Genomic DNA, 22,643 nt, shown 5'->3' with positions numbered 1-22,643 from the left:
TTTGGGGGAAAACCTCTGGAAGGAGCCCCCAGAAAGCAAACCCGCACGACTCCTCCCCCCACCACCGGGTTCGGGAAGAATTTCCTGAGAGAGGAGTGGAAAAAAACCTGTTTATTTAACAAGCAAAACCACTCCCCAGCACAAAAAAACAACACCAGATGACAAAAAATTCTTTCACCATTCTGAATGGATGACAAACTCAGAAAATCTCTCCTGCGAGTGGTCTCCCAGTTATCGGTCTCCGGTGCTGGGGGATGACTGCTGCAGGTCACAGAATGCAGACTTCTGGTGTTTCTTGGTGTCTCCCAGGTCCCCATCCGGAACAGGTTCAGTTGCTATCCAGGAAAGGGAGAGGGGAAAAAAAAAACAGTCCAGGGAAAAAGTTGGACTGCCTAGCTGAACTAACTAATAAGCAAAAGCAAGGGAAAAGAAAAGAAAAGAAAAGAAAAGAAAAGAAAAGAAAAGAAAAGAAAAGAAAAGAAAAGAAAAGAAAAGAAAAGAAAAGAAAAGAAAAGAAAAGAAAAAGAGGCAGAAGTGAGCGAGCAAGTGAGCAAGCCAAAAGCAAGCAAAACCAGCCAGCCTCTCCTAAACACAGACCATGGGGGAGGTGAGCCGGCTGATAACAAGACAAAGCAAACCTTCACTTTCAGAGTCAGTCCTGAAAGCACAGGACATAATACCAAGCACAAACAGAACACACGATTGGAGATACAAGCACCATAACGTCACCCTAGGACAGGTTGCTACCAGCTTGAGTTCTTCAAAGACTGGGAACTCTTTTCCTGCACAACATTGGGGAAAGCTGGTTCACATGTGAGCTACAATGCGGGTACACTTTCCAACTGACTCCCTTCCAGTCTGCAGAGCACATCAACTTTGCAAAGAGGCAAAAAAGGCAATTTGTCTCTCTACAATTACAGAGCTAAATCCCAGGCTTTGACTTTTGAGTGCTGACTATCTGTAGTCAGCTACTTCAGCATTGATATCCATTTATCTCAGCAATTAATTGAAATGACCTTATCTTTCCCACTTCCTTCCAATAACCTAACAATGACAAAACTATTGTATGCAAGTGACAGAGGAGAAATACTTTTTTGAAACAATATTCAGCATCAGATTTCTGATGAATTTGTAGATATCTCCATTTGCCCCCTGTGAAACTCAGATTCTTTCTCTAGAGAGTTTTTTGTCAGACTAGAAAATTAATCTGTAAAGCTATCTCCAATGAGATTTCCAAAATAAGTAGGAAAAATAACCTAAACCTATACAACTCCATGGGAGTGCATGTTGGAAATTTATACCTTTGAATGCATGAGCATTTACTATTTATATATGTGGTATGAGGGGGAGGAAGAGATTTTCTTAGTTGTTTTTATGTTCTTTAAAGCAATAGGTGCATAGAAGAGACTTTTGGACGATTCATTTTAATGCTCTCCCTGTGCATTTATAGTCTTATATGAAACACATCACATAAGCACCCAATCTTGAGTGGTGAGTGGATATTGTCAACACAACTGGCCTCCTGATGGGAGTTTTGGACAACTCCAATTGCTGTTTGGCATTGGGGTTGTCCAAAAAATTATTGCAGTTTTGTATTATATAGCATGTTTTAAAAGTTTTTCAAATTCTGGGATCATGTGACATCTTTAATCTCAATTTAAATCATTAAATATATCACAGAATCACAGAATATGCTGACTTAGAAGGTCCCACAAGGATCATTGAGTCCAACTCCTGTCCCTGCACAGGACACCCCGAGTCACACCATGTGCCTGGGACTATTGTCCAAATGTTTCTTGAACTCTGTCAGGCTTGATGCTGTGACCACTTTCCTGGGGAGCCTGTTCCAGTGCCCAACCACCCTCTGGGTGAAGAACCATTTTCTAATATCCAACCTAAACCTCTCCTGACAATTTCAGGCCATTCCCTCGGGTCCTGTCACTGCTCATCACACAGAAGAGGTCAGTGTCTGTCCCTCCTCTTCCCCTCATGAGTATATTAAAAAGTAGACATTTTCGTAGGATTGTTATCTGAGCATTTTGCAAACATTGGTGCACTTTCAAAATAGAGACCAAAAAAATCCATTATCACCATGTCATAGGCACACAGAAACCAGTCCAAGATGTCAAAGGCAGTCAGGGGTAGTCTGACATCCTGGCTCAGGACCCTGGAGGAAATCTCCCTGAGTTGAGGGGGAAGACTTTGAGATTGAGTGCTGTGGGAAATTGACAAAGAGCATTTCTGGGACAGGATTCATTCACTTGTGTTTTTCAATGCTGAGATTATACCATTGTGTTGGTAAAAAAAACATGCTTTGTTTTTTCTATGTCTGTTTATATGTTTCTCCAATCCCCTTCCTCCTTTTCTGTTTGTGGAAGGACAAGGGCTGATATATCTGTTTTTTCCTTGTGTAACAGATGCCTTGTCTTTCCCTTTTCATGGACCAGGACGAAGTCACTTTGGAAACCACAAATCCTGAAAATAATAAAATGGACAAATTAATTGAAATTCTTAATAGCATGAGGAAAAACAGCAGTGATGTTGACTCCAAGCTCACCACATTCATGGAGGAGGCCCAGAACTCTACCAACTCTGAGGAAATGCTGGAGGAGATAGTCAAGACCATCTACCAGAAAGCAGTGACGGACCGCAGCTTTGCTTCCACAGCAGCTAAGCTCTGTGACAAAATGGCCCTCTTCATGGTAGAAGGAACCAAATTCCGGAGTCTGCTTCTCAACATGTTGCAGGTAATGAGATAAAATTTGTTGGTTGGATACCTGCAGCATCACCCTGTCTGGTCATAGCATGCATTTGGACGGGAGCTGAGCTGCTATCAAATTCCTTTTGAACTCAGTTGATGAGAGGCGAACAGAAGTGTACCTGCAATTTTGTCTGTGCACATCTTTAATGGTTACTATAGATAACATTGCACTGAAGGCATTTTCAAGTCCCTCTTCATTCCCATTGCATGAGCTATATGTGTAATTATAGTATCTCACTCCAGGGCCTATCCGTGAAACAAGTGGGTTGCTTGTGGCAACATCTTCATGTCGTGAAGAGAATTCAGAGGGTCTTGCAGTGGAGGGTCTATTTCAGTACCAGAGATACCAAGTCATGTTCCCTCGGTAGGCTATTGGTTTCATTGCTTGGCTGAAGGGTTTGGTCCTGGTTTCTGATTGCAACACAGATTGAAATAATTTGTGTATTTGCTAATTTTTCTGGGTAACTTGTTTATTGGCATATGCAGCATTGGTTGACTGCTTACTCCAAAACCATCACTGACAATAGAACTGGGGAGGAGAAAAAAGTAGTGGCTCTGATAACTGGTCCATGAGCTTAACAGTTGAACTTGATTATCTTGGAGGTCTTTTCCAGCCTAGGTGATTCTATTGATGCCTGTGAGAGGCTACCTGGAACAGAGGCTAGACAATGTTAAAGGAATAAAGTAGGTATTTATTAAAAGGGCTTGAAAGGATACACCTTGGGCAGTACAAGAGCTCGGCCCTGGCTACACCCAAGATGGACCCAAGATGGATGCAAGATGGATGACCAGTCACGAGTTTTCACACTTTTATAAGTTTTGGTCCATTTACATATTGGAGTCAATTTTCCAATTACAGCTTCAGGTTATGAAGTCCCATCCTCTCAGATTGCTTTCCTCAATTTGTCATTGTTTATACTTCTTGAGACTAAAGCTGTAACGATGTCCTTGGTTCTCAAACTGGGAAAGGATTGTTTTGTCTAACTACCCTGTAAAGAGAACTTGCTAACACTTTCTATGAAGTTCAGAGTCACACACTAAGGCAGTACAGAATCTGAAATATATGAAAGCTAAAACTTAAGACATCACTATGACAATGGTGGATGATGGGGAAACAGGACTGTCCTCAGCTGCCCACAATCTGCTGGGGGAAGCATGCTTTACTGTAGTGCCACAGTTTGCTTTCTGGGGAGGGTGTCACATGGCCCTCCATCTTTCTGCCTCTCTGAAGACAGGACATGTAGAGTTGAAACCATGAATTTCTATCCTTAATTTAATACTTTTTTCCATTTGACTATTCCCTCACATGCCCATGCCATCTGTGGGGCATATTAAGCTCTTGTTTCATTTGTCGGTGATATCCCTTGGATGCTATGCCTAGCTGCCTGTACCTTAAGTTGGCTTTTGAGCAACGTAGAAAGCAGGAAATAAGACGTAAAATTAAAAAATGAAAATTAATATTTATCATAAACAAAGATAATTCTGGAAAGTCATTGGTTGGTTTTGCTTCTCTCGCTGCTCTGGGTGTGTATCAAACTCAACATCTCTCCCTGTGTGTGCTGGTTTTGGTACTTTGGCTGGTTAATTGGCACTTAGAAGAGGGCATTCACAGAAGTTTTCTCCTTGAGAACTTCCTCTGTGAGTTGATGGGACCAATTGGGGGATTTGGTCCACCTCTGTGAATTCACATTTTGAAGGGAGCAAAACTCGAGAATGCCCTTTTCTTTTCCAGCAGGAGTGCAGGTAACAAGGCCTGGGCCTGGCTCCACTGGGTGGCCTGCAGGCCTGGCAGGGGACAGGGCTGGGCCCCCCTGTCTGGGAAGCTGGCATGTCCCAGCTGAGAGGAGGGGGTGGCCATCGGCAGTGGGTGCCAGCTAAGTCCAGGGAGGCTGACTGAAGTCCCAGCCATCCCCCCCTTCCCCTTTCCAGAGCAGCCACTGCTGTTTCTGGCTTGGGCCAGCCCCTCCCAGCATGGCCTGAGTCTTCTGAGATCTTGGCACAGCTCCAGCATGGCATGGCTACAGCTTCTGTATTCCCTGTGTGAGATCTTAACTCTTTCAATGCTCAAATAAAACTTGCAGACCTTTAAGCCTCCCTTGAGTGAGAGGAAAAAAAGAACAGAGAGAAGACACCAAGGTCAGTGAATCAGGAGTCAGGTTCCAGATGGAAGAAGAATAAGGAGACACCATGAATTTGGGCTGAAAATCCTTTTGTAAGCTATGGGGATGGACCGTACTACACTAAAGATTCCTATAAACTAGAGAAAGAGAGATGAAGAGAACCTTTGCTTTTGAACAGTTAATTCTTAAAAGTAAATACCCCATGAATTTAACAAGGCACATAAGCACAGCTCTGGGAAGGCTGTGAAGATAGGAGGAGTTTCACGATTGCAGATTCCTGGGCGGCTACTGTTTGGGAAAAGTGAAGCCACGAGAAAACTGTTTTTTCTTCTTGTGAAGAAGTCCCTATAGCCTGACAAGGGGAAACTCCTCTCCCTAGAGTGAACTGAAAAAGATTATTTTTAAATTAGTAACTGACTGAAGTGTTTCTATATGTTGTTGTTAAAAAGGAGAAAGGATTTGGGAAAGGGGAGGAAGGGTGGTCTGAAGGTTTTATTCTGAATTTATTATTTCTTTATGTTGTTAATAAAGTTTTCTTTACACCCTTTAAGTTTTAAGCCTGCCTTGCTTTTGCTCCTAATCCTATCTCACAGCAGAAAATGAGTATATTGAAACTGACATCTAAACCACTACACTGTGCTTGCTCCTACTCTGCTATCCCATGCAAAGCCTTTGGACAGCACACGTATTTGCCCATTGTCTGTACCTGGCCTGGGTGTTTTTCCCAATTGATTTTTTTCCAAAGCAATTATACAGCAGGAGGAGAAAAACTGTGGTCCACATTAGCCTCAGATTTAACATCAAGGGGCTGGAGGGAGCTCTAAACCCTCCGTGCATCTTTCTCTTCCTATGCCAAGTAACTCTTGTGTCTTTTCCCATTTGTCTGAGTGATGCTAAGAAATCCAAAATAAAGTCCAGGAGCAATGGCCAGGGAGCAGTAGGGTGTTATCCAAAAATTAAGGACGGTGGGTTATGAAGGACTCTTCAAACTTACTTTCTTCTCTTGCTCCAGCATTTCCATCCCTACCACCAGACCCAATAGACTGACTTATACTGCAGCATCATGTGCAATAATTAATGGCTTCATATTCAGCTCTTCATAGCATGAATGTAGGATAAATAATATGTCTCATATCTACAAAGTGCTTATCAGGAACATGTAGCTGGTCACAGTATGATGACAGCATGATGTCCTGTCCTGGTTCCAGCCAGGACAGGGGTAATTTTTGCAGTAGTCAGGAGCAGCATGGCCAGGGCCCTGAGGTTATTCTATAACACTTCGTGTCATACACAGGGAGTGGAGGGAGATGGGTCCCTTCCAGTTGGGCCAGTTTCAGAGTGAATGGTCAGGGTAGCACTGGGTTCAACATGTTGAGCATTTGCATGTGAATTGTTCGTCTATCTTGTACACTCTGTTACTAATATTATTGTTGTTACAGTTAGTTTCTTACTTCATTGTTGCTTGTAATATATTGTTCTTAACTCGTGATCTTGATCTTTTGTGCCTCCAATTCTCCTCTCCAGCCTGCTATATGGGGAGAGAGAGGAGGGAGTGAGCGGCACTGATTTGGAGTGTTTTAGTGGGAACACTGAATTGGAGAATACCATTCCTAAGCTATGACAGCCTTATTTGGTGCCCAATATGGGGCTCGAAGGGTTGAGATGACAAGAGATTTGCCCAGAGCGGGTTGGAACCAAATTTGATCTAAGCATTTGTTGTATTAGGTACAGAGCCAATGGTCACAATGTTGCTTGGTCTGTTCACATGGTTGTGGTACCTAACACTGTGTATACTCCTGTATATGCAACATTTGGCTCCTCATTATGATCTTTTTCAGAGCAGGGAGAGGGATTGGGATTGCTTTGTTGCTGTACTGTGTGATATCAGCTTATGACATGATAACACCAAGGGCAATGAGTGTTATTTGGGATGTGTATTCAGTGTTGCTCTCCTGCCCTCTCCTGCACTACCTCTGGGAAATTCATTAATAATTGTACCCAGTCTGTAGGGAGAACAAAGGAGGGTGATTTTCCCCAACTTTTCACCCCCTTTTCCTCCTTCTTGCCTGTTACAACAACTTTTGAGAATTTTGAATTCCCTTTGGATATTAAGGAAAGAATGTTCTTGTTGCTAAGTCCACCAGGTCTCCTCAGTACAGTCAACACCATGTTTAGAGTTACAAAAGAGATTTCTAGGAAGGTCATTGAGAGATCTGCAGCAAGGGTGGACAGTCATAAATGGTATGGAATGTGGGAGAAAATGGACCAGTTTTTGGAGAAATTCTCTGCTCCAATGGTTTGGAAGTTCACCCCTGAACAACTACAGGACTGATAAAATGACAGAATATTTGCAAGAAAAATGCTACGGCAGTTCCAGAGAGGCATAAAGTTATTGCAATGTGTTTGACCCAGGCTAATCTTTACTGGACAAAGTTTGACACTAGACAGCACCCTGGGGGGGGGGGGGGGGGGGGGGGAAGGAGGAGGAAAGCAGACCAATAGGCACAGTGGCCACTCAAACTGCAGCTGAACCAAAGGAACAACCCAGTGGCCCCCATACAGAACAAGAAATCCAACACAAGACCAAATCAGTTTTCTTAGTGAGAGGTGAAGAGGAAGCAGAGCCAAGATTAGAAATTAGAGGGGAGCGATGTTGCTGTAAAGCTAGGGAGCGGCGAAGAAACACAGCAACACAGACTTCTTCCAGAAGGCAGAAGAAGCGATTTATTGCAGGAGTAGACACATTTTTATAGACTGGTTCACTGAACCAAAGGATAGAATAAGCTTATTGGTCCAAGGAAGGCAACACCTCTTGTAAACATGCTTTTACCAAAACATCACGTTCCTCACGCACTCATCCTGTCAACAACACCAGGTGCTAAACTTTGTTATTAATTCTTTCCCTTCTGTTTTCCTTTGAGTAGCTTGGGAAAACCCAGACTACTGTTTTCCCTGACTCTCACCAGCATCCACAGAGTGAAGCCAAGCAGCTGGCATCTCTGTCCTGGTGAGACAGAGAAATTAAGAATTAAGAATTAAAAATCAAACATCAAGAAATGCTTTGACTAAAAGGGGGCTGACAAAACCATATGGAATGCTTAAACATTTACTGTGCTTACAAGAAGAGGAGGAGAGCAAGGCTACAAGATAAGATAAAGAGCTAGAATGTGCAAACAGAATGAAAGACAAAGGCACCACAGGATAAGGGAGATTTTTCAGACCCCTGAGCCAGGAAAACTGGTATCAAAGTCCAGAAGATGACCAAAGGACTAAAAAGAGCATGCACAAGAAGACAAGGTGAAAAGTTCAACACTGATGAAGACTTGTTTTACTTCATCCCAAAGACCACTGAGAGACCCCCAAAGAGTAATGCGCAAGTGCAGAGAGGCATGGAGCTAATTTTAATAGGAAGCAGGGACAGGCAGGGTTAGGAAATGAACATGTATTAGGCATATTGTGTAATCCTAGTTTGTAAAGAATAAAAAGAGAGGTGCAAGTCGCTGAAGGTGTGCATGTTTTTGGAGGAGCTATCCCCCATGCACCTCAGTACTGAATAAAATACATACCTATAACTTACTTTGTGGGTTAAAAAGTTATTCTGAGCTTCACTGGTATATGGGCATTGGGAAGAGAATAGAAACTCTCAGCCTCTGAAGGTGATTCCTGTCAAGCAGGAGGGAAAGGTATCCTTTCAAGGATGATCTACCAGTGTACCCAGGCAAGTGGAACACCATGCAGAAAAGTATCCAGCACCTGAGAGAATTAGCTGTGCTGGAGGTACTCTATGAGGATTCAAATAATGAGCAGTCCTCTTGTCACCACAATGATTTTTGCTTTTTTATATTCTCTATATTCTTTACACATATATTCTAACTCTATTGTTTTATAGTTATATAGTTCCTAGCTAGACCCAGGTTTTTTCTCTACCCTGATAGTGAAACAGGGAATTGAAAAGTAAGGACTAGTTCATCCAAAACCAAGGCAACGAGGAATGCCTTACATTTACTATGCTTGCAAAAATCGGGAGGAGAGGCAGACTGCTTTATGATAAATGGAGCCAGGACTTGCAAACAGGGTGAGGGGTGCAAGGCTACCAGTGATAAGTGATAAATCCAAAACCCTAAACCAGTAAGAACTAATCTCAAGGCCTGGAATGTGCCCAAATGACGAAGACGCATGCTCCAAAGACAAAGTTGAAAAGTTCAAGTGTGATGAAGAGTTTGGAAGTCTTCATCAGAGACCCCCAACTGTAACGGCTTTTTCTCGGCCAAAACAGAGTCTTTCACCCTCCTCCGGTCTAGCTCCGGTGTTAGGGTAATATTCCCCTGGGCCTTAGCCACAGAGACGTAGATAAGATACCAAAAGAGGCTCTTTCCCCTGATAAAGTTACAGGTTTATTTCTCGTGGGTAGTGAGTGAAAAGGGAAGGGAAAAGAGCGGGGGAAGAGAGAGAAAAGAGGGGGAAGAACAGGGTAAAAGCGTGGGGGGGGAAAAGAGAACGGGGGAAGAGAAAAAGGGGGGGAAAAAAGAAAGAGCGGGATAAGAGATCTGGGGGAAAAAAAAAGATGCGGGAAAAGAGTGGGGGGAAAAAGAGTGCGGGAAAAAAGAGCGAGGTCAGTGGGTCCTGACCTTTTCTAGGGTCTGGAAAGGGGGGGCGGGGAGAAATTGGATCCCAGCCAGCTCTGTGTGGCCAGGAGGGGAGAGGGACCAAGATACAGGGTACAGCAGGGGTCACGGGATGTACCATTTACAATGTATCTAGGGAACGCAACATCTCCCCGTTTTTTGTTTAACAAAGTTGAAAGAAGGATATTGGTATCATTTAAATTACGATTTTGCCCACCACTTGTAGCTGGCGGGAGGGTTAGATTGTTTCAAGTCTTTCATTTCTATGTGATTGACTACTGAGGTAGAGGGAATGAGACTATGAATAGCCTTGAAAACCAAGTGACGTAGGATCCCGAATGCCATTATTACAAGGAAAAGAATAACAAAAATTAACACAATTGTTTTGACTATAGATGTCCACCACCCTGTGAGTCCCCAGCCTTTGAACAGTCCATTGAACCAATCTTCAGATTCTTGCTTTACTTGTCCGATTAAGTTGTTCATGTTTCGGGAGGGCAGCATGGATGTTAGGAGCTCTCGAGGTCAGGTCCATACAGCAAAGTCCTTCAAATTCCTGGCACTCATGTCCGTGTAGTAGCAAGAGAAAATCTATTTTCTTGTTGGAGCGTCTGTGCCAGGGTCACCCAGGTGTTCTGACGTGGCTGAGGGACAATCCATGCAGCTGCTAGACTGTTCAGTGTTAGCAGGAAGACAGCTTGGATGGGGTTCATCACGGGACTGAGAGAAGAGAAGGTTTTCTCTAGAAGGAAAAACAAACATTATAAAACCTATTAAAAGTCTCTATTTGCCGGAATGCCACCTTCTATGAGGATTTCTTTTCCTTTTTTTCTGCGGCGTCTTCTTTTTGAAGCCACTGCTACCTGCTCCTCGTTCTCCTCAGTTGGAGCAGGATGTTTGGGAACAAACGGTTTCACCCACTTTTGGGGAATCCACCGACGGCCTGAGGGAGTGGATACACATGCATAGCCACGCCCCCAGGTAACAAGCTCATAGGGACCTTTGATTTCCCAGGTTTCTGGGTCCCTAATCAAAACTGGAGGATGTTGGGATAACTTGAATTGTTTACTACTGTTAAAGTGATGTACCACAGGTGGACTCATGTTTTCAAATGAACAATTTAGGAAATTGATAGTAAACATGGCTTTGCAGAGCTTCTGCTGTGGAGACATCCACACAGTTGAACTGCTCTGTTTAGCCAAAACCTGCTTGAGCGTCTGATTGGCTCTCTCCACTATACCTTGGCCTGTGGGGGAGTGGGAGGTGCCAGTTTTATGTTCCACTCCCCACTGCTGGACGAATTCCAGGAACTCCTTGGACTTATACGCTGCGCCCTTATCAGTTTTGATTTCCCTAGGGATCCCCAACACTGAAAAGGCTTGCACTAGGTGTTGTTTAGCATGCATAGCCCTTTCTCCTGCATGGGCAGAGGCATAGACTGCGCCTGAATATGTGTCAATGCTAACATGCACATATTTGAGGCGACCAAAACTAGGAATGTGTGTGATGTCTGTTTGCCATACCTCACAACTGCCAAGACCTCGGGGGTTTACCCCCATGCCTATTGAGGGCATGGTGTGCAGCTGACAGTTGGGACAGGTGGCCACAATGGCTCGAGCCTGACTCCGTGTTAGCTGGAACTGACGCATTAGACCTGGTGTATTCTGGTGATACTGCTGGTGGCTCAGCTTTGCCTGTTGGAAGATGTCAGGAAGGCGTGCTGGTTCTGCTGGGGTTGCTTGTTCTGCTGGGGTTGCAACGGAGTCTGCCTGACTGTTCCCTTCTGCAATTTCGCCTGGCAAATCTGTGTGTGATCTCACATGCATCACATAGAACAGATGTTCTCTATGAGAAATCAAATAAATTAGTTTGGAAAGCAACCTGAAAAGCTGCTCATTTTCGATGTTTCTGAGCACTGCCTGCTCTGCCCTGGACACTATCCCCGCTACATAGGCTGAGTCTGTCACCAAGTTTATTGGCTCTGAGAACTTTTCAAAGGCTCTCACGACCGCTGCCAGTTCAGCTACCTGGGGTGACCCTTCCACAAACTCAACATCAGCTTCCCAATGCTGAGTCTGAGGATCTCTCCAAGTCATCACCGACTTGTGGGATGCCCCAGATGCATCCGTGAACACTGTGAGAGCTTTGAGTGGTCTCCTACTCCTCTTCTCACGAGGAATGAGGTGGAATTCCTCATTAAACAGCTTGTGAGACGGGGCATGGACTGATATTTGTCCTCTGTAGCTGTCCAGGGCTAATTGGAGACTGGCATTGCTCTGGAGCAAATGCTCAAACATCTCTTTAGTCAATTTGTCAGGAGAGATCTTTCCCTCCTCAGACAGTTTAACAGGGAGGTGAATACATGTGAAGTCACAACCAGCTAGTTCATACAGTCTGATCCTTGCTTTCCGAATCAGTTGTGCTATTAACTCTTGTGGCTTAGTGATAGTTTTGGATCTCTGGTGGGAGAGGAAGACCCACTCTATGATTAAGAGTGACTCTCTCTGCTCCTTGATCCATTGGAATATCAACCCGTGTAAGTGTGGCAGTTTTCCTAGGATAATGAATTTGAAGGGCAGCTCGGGCTGGTAACGGTGAGCTTGCCTCTCTCCTAAGGTCTTTTGTACCTTTTCGATTGCAGTCTTTGCCTCTGGGGTCAGTTCCCTGGGAGAAAGCAGCTCTCTCTCCCCTTTCAATAAATTGAAGAGAGGTTCTAGGTCCTCATTAGTGAGGCCTAGCCAGGGCCTAACCCAATTCAATGACCCACATAGGGAATGGAGATCTGCTAAGGTTTTTCGATTACAATTAATTTCCAATTTCTGCGGAACAATGGTCCGTGCAGTGATTTCCAGGCCCAGGTACTTCCAAGGTGGCATCCTTTGGACTTTGTCCTCCTGCAATTCAAATCCAGCAGAGGTTAAAACTTTAACCACTAGGTCAAGTGTGTCATGGAGTAGAGAGTTATCGGGTGCACACACTAGCACATCATCCATGTAATGAAGGATGATGGCCTCCCCTCTCTGGGCACGCACCTGGGACAGCAATGAAGCCACATACCACTGGCAGATGGAGGGACTACATTTCATTCCCTGTGGCAGAACTCTCCAGTGGTAACGCTTCATTGGGGCCTCTCGATTGATGGTAGGAACCGAGAAGGCAAACCGTGGGGCATCCTCTGGGTGTAAGGGAATATGAAAGAAGCAATCCTTGATGTCTAGAACAGCCAATTGCCAATCTCTGGGAAGCATTGTTGGAGAAGGCATTCCAGGTTGGAGAGAACCCATGTCTTCAATTACTTTGTTTATTTCCCGGAGGTCGTGGAGCAGCCTCCACTTGTCCTTCCCTGGTTTCTTTATCACAAAAATCAGGAAATTCCACGCACTTGTGGTCTCTTCTATGTGGCCTTTAGCCAATTGTTCCTCCACAAGCTCCTCAAGCGCCCTGAGCTTCTCCTTACTCATCGGCCACTGTGCTACCCACTTTGGGGTATCATCTAGCCATTTCAACTTTTGGGTAGGGTGCCCCACAGTGGCCGCTTCTAAAAATCCCGAGGAGTTTTAGGAATAATTAATTTTACCCCCCACTGTGACATGGTGTCTCTCCCCCATAGAGGGCATTTATAATCTGTAACAAATGGACGGATGCTAGCCAATTTTCCATCCGGCCCCTCAATTTGTACGATGCTTTTTGATATTTTTGCCAATTTTACTCCTCCTACACCCTGGATTCTGCCTGCCACAGGCTGAAGTTCCCAATGTGACGGCCACATCCTTTCAGGTATGATAGTCACATCAGCACCCGTGTCCAGTACCCCCTCCACATGGAGGTGATCTGATCCACGGGTTAGGTTACATGCCAGAGAGGGCTTGTCCTCACCCACCACTTCTGCCCAGTAGACTTCAGGTGATTTTCCATCTACTGGGACCTCCGCTGGAACAGGAATGGCCTGGGCAAGGATTTGTCCCTCAGCCAGGTAATATGGTGGTAGAGGACATCGAGCCAGGAGAATGAGGCCAGTTATGCTTCCCTTGATGGTCATGGGAACCACCTCAATCTCTAGGGGTGTGTGTGCTGTGTCCCCGACAACAAAGTACTCACTGTCCAGTTTCATGTGGTTTAACGTCACGTCCTGTGTACTGTTAGGTAAGTCCACTGTTATGACTGTCCAATCAGGTGACCTGAAATGAAAACCTCTGGTAGTCACAAGCCTAAAACGGCCTAGTGGCTTCCAAACCTTGTTAACTGAACATTTGATATTTTCATTGCCATACATCCCCACACCCTCTCTCCCATCCTCCCCCTTTTTGTTTGTTAAGAGAGAGTCTTTTGCGAGTGTGGAGCCCGCAGTATTTATAGCCAAGCGCGCTATGGTGTTGATGACGGGTACGCGCTGTAAAGTTAGTTTTTTTGTTTGTTGGTTTTCTTCTGTTTATGGTTGTGTGGACAGTCCCTGGCAAAGTGTCCTGGCTGCTTGCACTGGAAGCAGATGATGTGCTGCAGTTGCTCTGGTGACACTGGTTGCTTCTTGGCTTCTGGTGTTACAGCTGCCATGGTCCTTGGGTGTGCCAGTCCTGGATTTCTTTCGAGTCCACTGAACAGTTCTGCTTTCCTGGCGCAAGCTTCAATCATCTGTGCTAAGCTAGGTGCTGGCTCCAGGGGAAGGCCAAGGATAACCCTACGGCAGGTTTCATTAGCATTCCTCTGAGCCATTTCTTTAATTAATTCAGCTTGTAATACTGGATCAGACACTTGTCTTTCTACTTGCATACGAAGGCGGTCCACAAACTGTAAGAAACTCTCAGAAGTAAACTGTTTAATGTTAATATAACTGCCTTTAGTATCTACTGTTGGTAATTGATTAAAGGCTTTTTCTGCAACATTGCATATCTTATCTAAGACAGACTTAGATAGTACTCTGGTTTGATTTTCAGGGCAATGCCAATCTTTCTCCCCACATAGGTGTTCATATGTGATATCATTATTATCAGCATCTTTTGCATTATCTGAGCTTTTTAAAAGCTCTTGTAAAAGCACTTTTAAAGATATTTTCCATAGGCTTTCCCATAGATCATATTCTGAAGGAGTTAACAGGCACCGGAAAAGCTCTTTGATATCATGTGGAACCAGTTCGTTTGAATTAAAAGTGGCTCTCATCATGCCTTTAAAGATTTCACTATTCCTACCAAATTCTCTTTGTACTTTACAAATTTCTTTTTTATCTTGGTAGGACAAAGGTTGATAACTTCTTTTTCTGTTTCTCTTACCAAGATAAACTACAGGAGCAACTGATGGTACATACTCTTTCTCCTGGTGCTGACTTTCAGGTTTAGGCACCCCCCCCCCCACCGGGCCCGGGAGGCCGCCCGCCCCCCCCCACTACGGGAGCACCATCCATCCCCCAGGGGCTGTGGGCTGATCCCCCCCCACCCCCACCCCCACCCCCACCCTCACCGAACCCAGCAGGGGCTCCATCGCCCTCCCCCACCCTGCAGCAGCTTGGAGGGAAGGAATGTGAAACCGGAGAGGGGGAGGGGTGGTGGAATCCAGGGTTGCAACACCTGTGGGCGGGGTCGCCAGGTACCAGGCAGGACAGGGTCTTGGAGGGGGGAGGGGGCGGTGGAGCCGAGGGCAGGGAGGAGTTATGGGAGGGGACAGGCTTAGGGGCTGGGACCAGAGGGTAAAGGGGGTTGCGGGATGAAGGAGGAGACACGTGGCTGCCACCATATCGGCCCCCCCCCTCTCCCTGGACCGCATGTCCAATGCTATCTGGGACCCCGATCCTGACCTGTCCAGATACGTCCACGTGTTCGTGGCCCGCGGGGGAAGGGAACAAGGAAGGAGAGCTGATAATTTTAGAAAAATCGTCAGAACCGGGATACTGGGGAGGATTTGGGGTTTCAGCACAGTTACAGCCGTGCTGAGCATGCTGCATTCCCAAGGGAGACCCTGGGGTGCTTTCCAGGTTATGGTTATAGGGATTTTTGGAAAGGGAAGGTGAGCTTGAATCATTTTGCTGCTGCTGTCTGTTGTTTTCTGTCTGAATTAAAACTTTCCGAATTTGTAAGAATATCGGAAGGAATACAGAGGCAGTTTTATCTCCATTTTCTACTTTTAAAGTCAATAAATTCCCTATTTCATCCCAAAATGAAATCGAATTGATATTTTGCAATTCAAGGTCAGATATTTCAACAGACAGCCAGCTGGCAAAACGGGCTAGTTTTTTATTAGATATTAAAGCATTTCCTGAACTTAGTATTTCTTTGAGTTGTTTTGTTATACTCTTTTGTAAAGCAGATTGCTGTATCCCCATAGTGTTAGCAATTTGCACTATATCTACCCCACTACAGTTAAAACACAGGAAAGGAGTTAGTTGTTAAGACGTACACCATGGTTTTCAGGCTTTACTAGATGCGGAACCGATGTTAATTTCGCCGTTTTTTGTCAGCAAAACCTATGTGTGGCGCCCGCGCCGCTGTAGGGACCGGCCCTGCCGCAAACACCCGTAAAAACCGCAAAAACGCAAAAAAACCTCCCTGTGCCGCAGCTCTGAAACCGATCAAAGCTACCTGCCTGCCTGCCGCGCCGCGCCTGGGGTGGCCGCGTCCAGCCCTCCCCCCAGCCCCCGCTCCGCACCACGTGGCCACGAGTTGCCGAGCTGCGCGCACGCTGCAAACACGCCCGCGCCTTCTCTCCTCCCGAGAACGGCTCCGGGCCGGCAAAAACTCACCTTTTGTCTTGCAGGCAGACACGTCTGTGTACACGGTAGTGGATCCACGTCGTGAACCGACCTGTCTGGGACTGACAGGCTGCCGGTTCGTGCTGAAAAGTCTTCAAACTGCACAAAATGCAGCTTAAAGAAATTTTAGCTAGTTGATCAGCTCCTATGCTGGTCGAATCCCGAAATTAGGGATCACAGCGAAACGTGGGTGCTTTAAAGAAACCACGCACGTGGGGCGCCAACTGTAACGGCTTTTTCTCGGCCAAAACAGAGTCTTTCACCCTCCTCCGGTCTAGCTCCGGTGTTAGGGTAATATTCCCCTGGGCCTTAGCCACAGAGACGTAGATAAGATACCAAAAGAGGCTCTTTCCCCTGATAAAGTTACAGGTTTATTTCTCGTGGGTAGTGAGTGAAAAGGGAAGGGAAAAGAGCGGGGGAAGAGAGAGAAAAGAGGGGGAAGAACAGGGTAAAAGCGTGGGGGGGGAAAAGAGAACGGGGGAAGAGAAAAAGGGGGGGAAAAAAGAAAGAGCGGGATAAGAGATCTGGGGGAAAAAAAAAGATGCGGGAAAAGAGTGGGGGGAAAAAGAGTGCGGGAAAAAAGAGCGAGGTCAGTGGGTCCTGACCTTTTCTAGGGTCTGGAAAGGGGGGGCGGGGAGAAATTGGATCCCAGCCAGCTCTGTGTGGCCAGGAGGGGAGAGGGACCAAGATACAGGGTACAGCAGGGGTCACGGGATGTACCATTTACAATGTATCTAGGGAACGCAACTCCCAAAGACCCCTGAATTGGGGTGGCGCAAGCGCAAGAGGACTTTTTGGTTCATTTGAATACGAAGCGAGAGTAGGCGGGGCTAGGACATGAATATGTATTAGGCGTATTGTGTAATCCTAGGCTTTTAGGGAATAAATGGAGCAGTAGTTTGAAGTTTCGGTGTGCATGCTTTGGGAGGAATTATCCCCGTGCACCTCAGTGCTGAATAAATGCATGACTACTTTATAACTCTCGTTTCTTGAGAGTTATAGAGTCTTTTCCACGTATCAATAGGCAGAAAGAAAATAGACATAGGCCTCAATCCTATCTTGGTTCTTCTGGGAACCAAGGTTAAACCCATCTCTTCAAGAAACATTTTCATAACATAGTTTCTATCTGAAGGGGGAGGATTTAGAAGGGGCTTGAACTGGGAGGGAATTCCCTTACCACTTGTACTCTTAATTGGTGATTTTTGTCAGGTATGCTAATTTGCAAAACTTATAAAACTGTATTCACCCCATGCGGGGATGGGCATTTAGGCATTTTCTATATCTGCCCCTTGGAGCCCTCCAATAAAGACCAGCCTTTATATTACCTCCTATACTAATATTATCTCAAAAGTGTTGTTTCATTTCTGAGTTCTTTAGGGCATCACTCTAGAGATCCAGATGAAGTTCAGTGTACACAATCCATGTGGAGGAAGTTTGCATGGAGCATGTCATTGCCATCTGCCAATTCATTGGTACTGATGTCAATGAAAGAAGGAGAACAAACAGTGCTTCAGATGACTACGCAATTCTAGCTATAGGAAGGGCATCTTACCGACTAGCATCTTGACTGTGGAAAGACTGTCCAAGGACCACCAGCAATTTAAAGAGGATCTCAAGCAATTTAAAGAGGAAATGTCCCATGCCCTGCCACTATGGACCAGAATCTTGGCTATTATGAACAAGTCCCTCCCTGCTCAAGGGAGAGGGTCCACACCATGAGGTACCCTGCAATTTTGCCTGCATGACCATGGAGATGACATGAAGTGGGATGGAAAATCCATATTTGCCCTAGCAGAACAGAGATGAGATTGAAAAGGAACACTGTAGGTAACCCCTCAAGGATAAATGCTGCTCCAGTTTCCTGTGGGCAAGTCTTCAGACAGAATAGGAGGGCTGATGTTACTTCTGATCCTCTTGAAGGGACCTCCAGTTCATATTAAAAAAAAAAAAAAGTGAGCAATTAGTATTATGACCAGAAGTAGTGGGGCCCTGCCTCTGGACAGGTGGAGGAAAGGGACAATTGGATCTATTGGACTGTGTAGATCTGATGTCCTGGCACATCAGACCCACAAGAGTATAAGGCTTTAGTTGACACCAGCACACAATGTATCCTGATGACATCAAGATATGTAGGGGCAAACTCTATTTCTAGGGCGACAGAGGGATCCCAACAACTGACTATACTGGAAGCTGAAGAGAGTCTGACTGGGAATGAGTGGCAAAAATACCACATCGTAACTGGCAAAGAGTCCCTGTTCATCCATGGCATAGATTGCCTCAGGAGAGGATATTTCAAGGACCCAAAAAGGCATAAGTGGGCTTTTGGGATAGCTGTTGTGGAGACAAAGGAAATTAGGTAGCTGAATACCTTTCCTGGTCTCTCAGAGGACCCTTCTGCTGTGGGACTGCTGAGTCTCGAAGAACAACAGGTACTGATAACTGCCACAACAGTGCACCATCAGCAATACCGCACTAACTAAGACTCGTGATGGCCATCTGTCTTGATTTGAAAGACAGGTGGCTGCCATGGGAAGAGGGAACCTCCCTTGAAAAGGAGAATATGACCCCCTTTCCTCCAAATTATTATAACTTTGAAATTAAGGGGCTTTCAGGCAAAGATATGGGAAAAGGAATAACAGTTTTTTGCTAGTATGTATATGGATAACAAGGCAAACAAACAACAACAATGGCAGCAACAACAAACAAAACCAGAAACCCAGTTATCGACAATTGAGAGAGAGACTGAGACTACTGACTGGTGATCAGAATGCGAATTTACTGTGAGCTATATATGCTTATATACCATTCTAGGAAGGCTAGTAATTTTTACTACATTGACTGGGTTAAACATCACACAAATAAGCACATACATTTTGCAACATTTCTACTTGATTCAGTCTTCTTCCCTGTCACCAGTCTTGATCCAATCTTCTTACAGTCTTCAAAGCTCTGTTTGTTCTTGCCAAGGCATCTTGGTTATCAAACTGCTTATGCTAATTAAATCCGCAGTACTCTCTGTCTTACCTCACATATCTCCCCCATTTCTTTCAACTAAAAATATACTCCTAAGGGAATTTCTATTAATTTTTTCGCACACTGTAGAATACAAGGAATAATTATAACAATACATAATAGAATGCCTAATACATATAAGCCTATTTTAACTAAATTTCTAATACACCCATTGAGTCCCCAGTCTCCCACGAGTCGAATTAGCTAATCAACCCCATCATCTACTTGCAGTTTGTTTACACCTTCCTTCAGGCCTTGAATGCTGGCATAGATGGACTTTGGGTAATCCAAACCATTTTCCCAAGGGCATAAGTCAGAGGTTAAACAGGTGCTGATGTGGTGGTGAGGTCCGTTCACAAAGGGTTCTCCTCCAATGTTGGTGTCCTGGGGTACAATGCAAAAATATGCATTCTATCACCATCTGTTAAAATGTAGGAGGGGTGGTGATTCTTATCTCTGTGGGAGATATCCTCTGCTGATGTGCCATCTGATAAGATCAGGGAATGATCATCGTTATCTATTCACAACCCATCCTTCCTCCAGAAGATATATTCCGTTAATGGGCCATTAAGTCCTATTGTGTGACCGATAAGATTACATCATCCCATTGGGAGATGCCCCAGCCAGGGGCAGGAGCCAAGCCTTTCCTACCTAGATAAAAAACTGGGGTTTGGGACGCGAAGGCAGTCCTTTCCAGTGGATCCCAGAGGAAAGTCGGACCTTTTCCACATCATCGCTGGATCTTCGGAGGAAAACTGCACCTTCTACAGGAGCACTGCTTCAACAGAACCACATCTGTCATCCAGGAGGACTGCAGCCACCATTTATAGGGACTGCTACCAACACCCTGACTGACAGGGTGTCAGGTTGTATTTCTGACTGTGTTGATGGTTGTTTCTTTTATATTATTGCATGTATTTTATTTTTTCTCTTTTCTCCTATTAAATTGTATTACTGACTTGGAGTCTCGCACGGGTTTTACTTTCAAACCAACACAGATGATTTGACCAAAAAGCACCTGTGTTGAGAATCTTTTGCGCCGAGGAAAGAAGGGGATCTCGGTTTTCTGAGGATGAAGCATAAACAGAGAAAAAAGAAATGAAGAGAACCTTTGTTTTGGAACATTTCATTCTTAAAAGTAATACCCATGAGACAGACATGGCCCACATCTACAGCTTTGGAAAGGCTGTGGAGTTGGGAGGAGTGTCACAATTGCAGGTCCGGGCAGATGCAAATTGTGAAAATGAAACCACAAGAGGACTGTCTTCTTCCGTCTTGTGGAAAAATCCCTACAGCTTCAACAAGAAGAGGCTTCTCTCTCCGGAAGTGAACTGAAAAAGACTAAATTGGGAACTGACCGAAGTATTTGTTGTATGTTTGTTTTGTTGTTATGAAGGTTGGGAGAGGGAAGGAAGGTGTGGTCTGAAAAAAATCTTATTCTGAATTTGTTTTTTTTCCCCCTTTTTTGTGTAGTTTATAAATTTCTCTTTTTTTAATACTCTCTTAAGTTTTAGGCCTGCCTTGCATGTTTTCCTCCTGGTTCTGTCTTACAACAGAAAAATGAGTATATTTAAATTGGCAAATCATAACTAAGACACTAAGGCAGCAATTTTTCATCTAGTCAGAGATGAGGAAGAAGTGAGGACGTGTGAGGGAAAACAACATGGTAGCACCAAGGTCAGTGGAAAAGAAAGAGGAGGAGGAGATGCTCCAAGCACTGGAGCCGAGATTCCTCTGCAAGCTGTAGTGAGGACTATGGTGAAACAAACTGTCCCCCTGTAATGCATGAAGTCTACGGGGGATGCAGAGATCCACTTGCAGCCCGTGAGAAAAGTGCTCATGCTGGAGCAGGTGGATGCCAAAGAAAGCTGTAATCTAATGGGAGACCTGAATGGAGAGAGAGGGCCCCTGCTTCCAGAAATAGAGAAAAAAAGCCCTTGCTTTCAAACTAGACCAGCCTAGCCTTAAAAGACTGCACTCTGTGGACAAGTGACCCACACCAAAACAGTTTTGGGAAGACTCTTTGTCCGTGGGAGGGACTCACAGCATAGTAGAGAACAGATCTCAAATGACGAACTGACCAAAACCCCCTGTCTCCCAGCTCTGTCAGTGGGAAAGAGGGATGGGCTGGGGGGGAAAAAAGGTGTTTTAAAGGCTTATTTTACTTCTCATTGTCCTTCTCTGACTCTGTTAATAATAAATTTACCATATACCTTTAAATTTGTACCTGTTTTGCCCTTAGAATGTTTTCTCCCAGTCCTTATCTCAACTCATGAGCCCTTCGTTAATTTTTTTCCTCTCTCCTCTGGTCAACTGTAGCAGAAGAAGGTTAGTGAATTACTTTTGTGGGTACCTGGTGTTTGGCCAGTGTCAAACCACAAAAGTAAGTTTGCTGATGATACTAAATTGGAAGGGACTGTTGACTCCTTTGAAGGCAGAGAGGCCCTGCAGAGACCTTGACAAATGAGAGGGCTGGACAATCACTAACCATATGAAGTTTAACAAGGGCAGGTGTCAGATTCTGTAACTGGGATGAGGCAACTCTGGTTGTGTGTATAAACTGGGGAATGAGAGGCTGGAAAGCAGCACCGTGGAAAGGGATCTGGGTGCCCTGGTTGATAGCAAGTTGAATAAGAGTCAGCGATGCCCTGGCAGCCAAGAGGGCCAATGATGTCTAGGGGTGCATAAGGCAAAGCATCGCCATCCAGTCAAAGGAGGTGATTGACCCACTCTGCTCTGCATCAGTGTGGCTGTATGCAGTTTTGGGTGCCTCAATATAAGAAAGATATAAAGGTATTAGAGAATGTCCAAAGAAGGGCAGCAAAGATGGTGAATGGTCTGGACGAAAGCCATACAAGGAGTGGCAAGTGGTCACGACACCAAGACTTCCAGAGTTCAAGAACCATTTGGACAATGCTCTCAGGCACATAGTGTGATTCTTGGGGCTGTCCTGTGCAGGGCCAGGAGCTGGACTTCCATGGTCCTTGTGGGAGCCTTCCAACTCAGGATATTCCATGATTCTGTGAACATTTTTGATAGTAGAAGCTCCCTTTGAAAATATTATCCCCTGAGAAAGATTTTCTGAGATCTTTTGGGTAATTAGCATCTTTTACCAGACTGGTACTTCACCTCCAGGTCCTGGTTTTCAGTGGTTGCTTGTCCCACATCCCAGGGAGCCAAGACCCATGTTTCCAGCAGGGAGCTCTGGCACCAGCAACCAATGCCCATGAGATACTTGACCAAAGTGGTGGGAGACAGGGTGAAAAGCAGGTGGAGAAGATAAGAGAGTTCTCAGACCTTTGGCTTTCCAGCATGTTTGCTCAGTGATGTTGAGTGCTGTGCCAGAGCCACCACCTTCTTGCAGACTAAACAGTTGCAGTGTTTTTTCC

At 45.1% G+C, this 22,643-nt stretch overlaps 1 protein-coding gene across 8 annotated transcripts in view; it reads left to right on the top strand.

The window, feature by feature from the left end:
• The window catches only part of LOC148220342 (CBP80/20-dependent translation initiation factor-like), a 359,880-nt gene that overhangs the window by 260,247 nt on the left and 76,990 nt on the right, over positions 1-22,643 (top strand). For 7 of the 8 annotated variants that reach the window (XM_088155618.1, XM_088155619.1, XM_088155617.1 and 4 more), the window contains one exon: positions 2,418-2,747. In XM_088155618.1, the coding sequence (XP_088011744.1) occupies positions 2,418-2,747 (330 nt within the window). The remainder of the gene's footprint in view (positions 1-2,417; positions 2,748-22,643) is intronic. The other variant, XM_088155616.1, reaches the window with a different exon arrangement.

Source organism: Sturnus vulgaris, chromosome W (assembly GCF_052056855.1).
Source record: "Sturnus vulgaris isolate bStuVul1 chromosome W, bStuVul1.hap1, whole genome shotgun sequence".
Classification (NCBI taxonomy): Eukaryota; Metazoa; Chordata; class Aves; order Passeriformes; family Sturnidae; genus Sturnus; species Sturnus vulgaris.
This window is presented reverse-complemented; position numbering and strand designations above follow the sequence as displayed.